The sequence below is a fragment of the Leucopleurus acutus genome (assembly GCF_964270905.1).
Source record: "Leucopleurus acutus genome assembly, chromosome: 11".
NCBI lineage: Eukaryota > Metazoa > Chordata > Mammalia > Artiodactyla > Delphinidae > Leucopleurus > Leucopleurus acutus.
In genome coordinates this window covers 97063945-97069944 of record NC_139152.1, presented here as the reverse complement: position 1 = coordinate 97069944, position 6000 = coordinate 97063945, and the positions used below count along the sequence as shown (strand labels likewise).

Here is a 6000-nt window from a genome sequence, read left to right as displayed (position 1 = left end):
GTAAATATGCATGTGAGTAGGCAGTATGTGAATGTGTGTAAGTGTGGTTTTTGAGTGTGTGACTGTGTGTGTGTGTTGAGTATACTAGTGTGAAGTGAGGGGACACCAAGAACTTTATCCCCCTACAGTGGTCCCTCTGGTCATTAGGACCTCCCTCCAGCGCTGGGCAAGGACCAGTAACAAACTTGGGAGGTGAAGGCCACTCAGGAGGAGGCAGGTGATACATGGGAGGACAAGGACATGTTCTGGGGATGAGGCTGTGAGCACATTAGAGAGTGTGAGACTAAAGTGACAGGTGGGTGGCAGGATCAAGTCTGAAGACCCCTGATTCTTCCTCGGAATCTTTACAGAGCTGGGGAGTCAGGCTAGGGGAAGGGGAGGACTTCTTGTGTCCTCCCCCTACCCTCTGTCAGCACGTGGAGAGGGCAGGAGGGACAGTGGCCATCTGTGCACCTGACTTTCCCTGACCCCTCCCTGCACCCTCTGGCAGCACATTCTCCCTGGCAGGTTGGCTCAGGGCAGAGGGCAAAGGCCAGTCTCAGCTCCTGTCATAAAGAAGACCCAGACTGGTTGAGCCCTGGAGGTGCAGTTGAGAGTGCCCTGCCTGGGCTAGTCCTAGGTGTCTGATGTGTTGAGGAGCCCAGTGCACACTGAGGCAGCCATGCTGCTGACTGGGGATACACTGGCGACCCTGGCCGTGGCCGTGGCCGTCTTCCTGCTCTTGGTGGACCAGATGCACCAGCACTCACGTTGGGCCACACGCTACCCACCAGGTCCCATGCCACTGCCTGGACTGGGTAACCTGCTGCAGGTGAACTTCCAGGACCCACTTCTCAGCTTTAGCCAGGTAAGGAGGGTGGGGGTGGGAAGTGGGCAGCAGAGGTCCTAGGGACCCCACCTAGCAGCAGACAGCGGGTGGTGGGTGAAGTCACAGGCTGGAAAAGGAACTGGGCCAAGAGGAGGAGGCAGATTTGAGAGGCTTCCTGAGGGAGGGCATTTGTTCAGGGCCCGAGAACAGTTGGATTTTCCCAACAGAGGTCCAAGAGGGTAAAGGCCAGGCGGTGGGGGAGTACGACTTGGCAACAGGCTGGGGATTCAGCTGGCCAGCTCTTACATTACGTGAGCCTGAGTCCCTTATGATTACATCAGGAGGAAAGGTCTCGAGAATGGGGGAGAGGAGTCTGGTCTTGAGCCCTATTTAAATCAGGTAGTCGAGGTTGAGAGAGGTACAGTGATCTGGTTCAAATCTTTTGCCACCGTGAGACCTTGGACCTCACGCTTACCTCTATGAATCTGTTTCTTCACCTGTAAAATGGGATGCTAACTTGGTCTATTGACAACTTTGGTGACCTCTGCACAGTCATAGCTGGGTGGTCTGATCCAACTTGAGGTCCTCGACTGTGGTGGATGTAATTAACCCCCAGGCTCACAAGACTGGATAAAATCTTTGCACCCCCTCGCTCCTGGTAGGGGCCTAGGGTTCCCGCAGGGCTCACGCCATGAGGCTGGGCCCGCAGCCTGGCGGGGCCTGGGCTTGACAAACGCCCTCGACCTTCGGCCTGCAGCTGCGGCGCCGCTTCGGGGACGTGTTCAGCCTGCAGCAGGTCTGGACTCCCGTCGTCGTGCTCAACGGGGTGGCGCCTGTGCGAGAGGCGCTGGTGTACCGCAGCCAGGACAACTCCGACCGCCCACCTGCGACAGTTTACGAGCACCTGGGTTACGGGCCGCGCTCGGAAGGCAAACGGAGGAGGGGGCAGACCGCGTCCCGGCGGGGACTGGGCCAGCAGTGGCCCGATACCGGCAGGGCCAAGGGGAGGCAGGGTCGCGGACATTCGGTGCAGGGAAGAGCCAGCGAATTTGAAGGGGCAGCAAGAGGAGAAAGGAGTCTGTGCCAAGGGTCCGGGGAGCAAGAATGCGGGCGAGGCAGGGGGCGGGGCCTTACGGAGAGAGGGCGGCCCAGGGCCTTCGCGGGCACGAAGGGGAGGTCAGGGTGGGCAGGAATGAGGACAAAGAGCGGGCGGGGTAGGGCCGGGCCAGGACCTTCCCCGAAGAGGAAAGGGGGTCCCGGTGGGCAAAGTAAAAATTGGAGTCAAGACCTGACCCTAGCAGGGGAGAGTAGGCGAGCAATGCGGGCGGGCAGAGGGTGGGACCGGTCCCCAGCTGGAAGGGGGAGTCAAAGTGGGCGGGAGGGTGAGGTTGGTGTGGGCGGAGCGGAGGGGCGAGGCCTGCCCCAAAGGGGGCGGGGTTGTGTGAGCAGAGCACCGGGAAGGGCGGGCCGAGGAGGATCGGCGAGCCCGCCAGCGCTGTGGGCGAGCAGAAGGTGGGGCCGGGACACACCCGAGCCACGCCCACGTGCCCGCTCCGCCCCCGGGAGTGATCCTGGCGCTCTAAGGAAAAGCCTGGCGCGAGGAGCGGCGCTTTCTTCTCGTCCACCCTGCGCAACTTCGGCCTGGGCAAGAAGTCGTTGGAGCAGTGGGTGACCGAGGAGTCCTCGTGCCTCTGTGCCGCCTTCGCCGATCAGGCCGGTGGGTGCTGAGGGACAGGGAACAGGTTTGGAGAGGCTGGGGAAGAGGAGATGGAGGCGACGCCCTGACGTGCACCGTTCCCTCCCAGGACGCCCCTTTAGCCCCAACGCCTCCTGAATAAAGCGGTGAGCAACGTGATCGCCTCCTTGACCTTCGGGAGCCGCTTTGAGTACAACGACCTTCGCATCCTCAAGCTGTTGGACATATTGGCGGATGGACTGAAGGAGGAGGTTGGCTTCGTGCGCCAGGTGAGGGAAGGGAGCTTCATAGAGGAGGCCTCCGTCCTGCAAAGGGCCTCCCCGGAGGAGGATTTGCGTAGAGGGTCAGAGGAGGAAAGGGCATGCCGGGAGAGGAACCTGCAAGGGAAAAGGCCTGGAAGTGGGGAAATGACAGACAACACAGATGGGAGAGGCGGGGTGAGGGTCAGCGGGCTTAGGGGAGGAAGGGTTCCTTCATTGGAAGGCACCGGCACCCATGAGATGTAGACATTAGGTTTATCTTTCTGCGCCCAGGGCCAGGAGAGAGGGGTGAGGCCTGCACTTAGGGGCGAGGCCTGCACTTAGGGAGGAACAAGGTCAATGGTGGGGACATCCTGGAGGAGGCTAGGACCTGACTGGTCCAGGTGACAGCCTGAGCACCACAAGGTCCCAGGGCCCCAAAGCTGTGACCCCCCCACAGGTGCTGGAAGCAATCCCCGTGCTCCTGCGTATCCCAGGGCTGGCTGCCAAGGTCTTCCCCGGGCAGAGAGCCTTCATGGTCCTGATTGATGAGCTGGTCATCGAGCACAGGGTGACCCGGGACTGGGCCCAGCCACCCCGAGACCTGACTGACGCCTTCTTGGATGAGGTGGGGGTGAGGTGGGTTGAGGGTTGAAGGCCCCGTGAGGCAAGCGCAGGCCTGTGTATCACCCCGTGACCAGACACCTGGGCTGACAGGAGCAGAGTGGAAGGCCATTTGGAGGCTTCCTCCCTCTGTCCCTGTGCTTACCTTCCCTGCGTGGCCCAGGCCAAGGGGAACCCCGAGAGCAGCTTCACGCCTGGTGGTGTCTGACCTCTTCTCTGCCGGGGTGATCACCACCTCGGCCACGCTGGCCTGGGCCCTCCTCCTCCTGATCCTGCACCCAGATGTGCAGCGAGAGCCTAGCCCAAGGGGCCAGGCGGGATGGGGGAGGGAGGAAAGGGACAGCCTGAGGCCCCTGAGCTTGGTGGGTTTGGCCACCAGTAGCAGCTCTGTGCAGAGGTCACAGTGACCTCCCCCTCCGAGTGAGCACAGCCCTACACAGGAGTCAGGAGGAGGTCAGGGCCCAGCCCTTGGGTCTGACCACTATGAGGATGCTTGTTTTTCCAGGACATGTCCAACAGGAAGTCGATGAGGTGATAGGGCAGGTGAGGCAACCAGAGATGGGGGATCAGGCCCTCATACCCTTCACCATGGCCGTGGTCCATGAGGTGCAGCGGTTTGGGGACATCATCGCACTGGGCCTGCCCCACATGACATCCCGTGACATCGAAGTTCAGGGCTTCCTCATCCCAAAGGTAGGCCTGTGGCTCTCCTCACCCCAGCTCGGCACCATCTGCCACCTGGTAGCCCCAATGTGGGCATTGCCAGGTGGGGTCAGGACTGCAATCCAAGCCACCCAATCCTCATTTCCACAGGCACTGAATGTCCCAGGCTGGGTGGGTGTGAGGATGAGAGCAGAGGCAGGGCTGGCCCTGTCCATTCAGAGCCCGTAGTCGGGTAGGGAAGACAAACTAAAGCGTGTCACAGAGTGTTGGAGGAGCCCGTTCACCAAGGGACAGGTGGCAGTAAGGGCACCCATGGGAGGCAAGTCACTTACCCTGCCATGGGGACAGGGAGGGTGCCGAGAAGCTTCTTGGGCTGAGGGTTACTTGAAGAGTCCAGGTGTGTGCCAGGCAGAGGGTGTGTGCCCATGTGTGTTTGGTTGCAGGGGTCCAGGCATCCCCCAGTCCAGACCCCACCCATGACAGATATTTCCTGCCAGGGGATGACACTCATCACCAACCTGTCATCAGTGCTGAAGGACGAGACCATCTGGAAGAAGCCCTCCCACTTCCACCCAGAGCACTTCCTGGATGCCCAGGGCCGCTTCGTCAAGCAGGAGGCCTTCATACCCTTCTCAGCAGGAACCTGTGGGGTGCCCGGTTTGCTTACCTGTCCTGAGGGAGTCTTGAAGGGGAGGAGCCCAGGCCCCCAGGCTCAGAGAGCCCCCATGCCCACCCACAGGCCGCCGCTCGTGCCTTGGGAGCCCCTCGCCCGCATGGAGCGCTTCCTCTTCTTCACCAGCCTCCTGCAGCACTTGAGCTTCTCAGTGCCCACTGGGCAGCCCCGCCCCAGTGGCCACGGTGTCTTTGCCTTCCTGGTGACCCCATCCCCCTACCAGCTCTGTGCTCTGCCCTGCTAGAGGTGGGCACCAAGCCCCCAGCCCACTCCTCAGCAGTAGCCCTGATGTACAATAAACCAGTCTGGTGGCTCCAACCTGGCTTGAGTCCCACCCAGGGCCCCTGACCAGCCCCTTGGTGCTCATGGGGCCTCAGCAGCCTCCCCAGATCCAGCCCCTACCCCTGCCTGATCCATCCTTACCTGGCATTTGACCCCATTTGAGAGATGGGTATACCGAGGCTCAGAAGGTGACACCTTACCCCCTAGTCACCCTTGGAGACCCAATACTGGTTACTTGGGTTAGTGACAAAGTCTATAAATAGGTCCTGGCTTCTGCTGGAAGGAACTAGAATAGGCTGGTGAGAGATTTCAGGCCCCAGTGGGGATGAGGAGGGCCCCACTCAACCTGGATGCCCACATTTCGGGCCCAGCCACCCTCAGTTTGCACCACAGGCCAGCAGCTCAGCCAGCACCATCAAGTCTGCTGCCCCCAAAGCTGGCGAACTCAGGGATGGCTGGGAAGCAATAGGCCGGGTTAGCACCCACAGCTCTGTCTTCAGATGCCAGAGCTGTCCCTGGGAAGCCTGATGGCAGCCCAGGAGTGCGCCACCTCCCTGGGACTCTCAGTCACCCCAAGTTAGGATGGGCCCCCTTTCCCTGCCCCTTAGGGATGCTCATTTCCCAGCCCCTGCCCAATAGTAGTTGCCACTCACGGCCACGCTCGAGTGGGAGGACACTCATCTAGGCTCCAACTCGGGCTCTGTTCTCTGAGTGGCCAGGTCAGGCCGGGCGCTCAGGAGGCTTGGCAGGGGCTGGGAATGAGCCCCTGTGGGCCGCAGGCATGCCCTAGGGAAGGGGTCAACCTTGGACCCATGTGACAATGGGGTGGCCAGAGCAGAGGGAGGCCATGTGGGGAGCTGGGAGGAGGACACCCTGGCTCTAGTCCTCGCTCTGCTACGACACTGTGTGACCTCAGGCTTCTATTCCCCTTCAGCCAATGAGAAATTTGCACCAGATGGCTGCTGGGGCCTGTCTTCCTGCTCTGACTCTGGAGCTGGGACCTCATTAGCCTGGA

General features: G+C 61.0%; 1 protein-coding gene across 1 annotated transcript; it reads left to right on the top strand.

The window, feature by feature from the left end:
- The first annotated feature begins 619 nt into the window (after positions 1 to 619).
- CYP2D6 (cytochrome P450 family 2 subfamily D member 6) lies at positions 620 to 4949 on the top strand. Its single transcript, XM_082850472.1, is given in 11 exon segments — positions 620 to 847; positions 1566 to 1737; positions 2393 to 2427; positions 2429 to 2525; positions 2614 to 2621; positions 2627 to 2773; positions 3204 to 3377; positions 3531 to 3556; positions 3558 to 3658; positions 3873 to 4060; positions 4528 to 4949. Coding segments are annotated over 11 exon segments (1554 nt in total). The 5' UTR covers positions 620 to 661; the 3' UTR covers positions 4948 to 4949.
- Positions 4950 to 6000: the final 1051 nt, after the last annotated feature.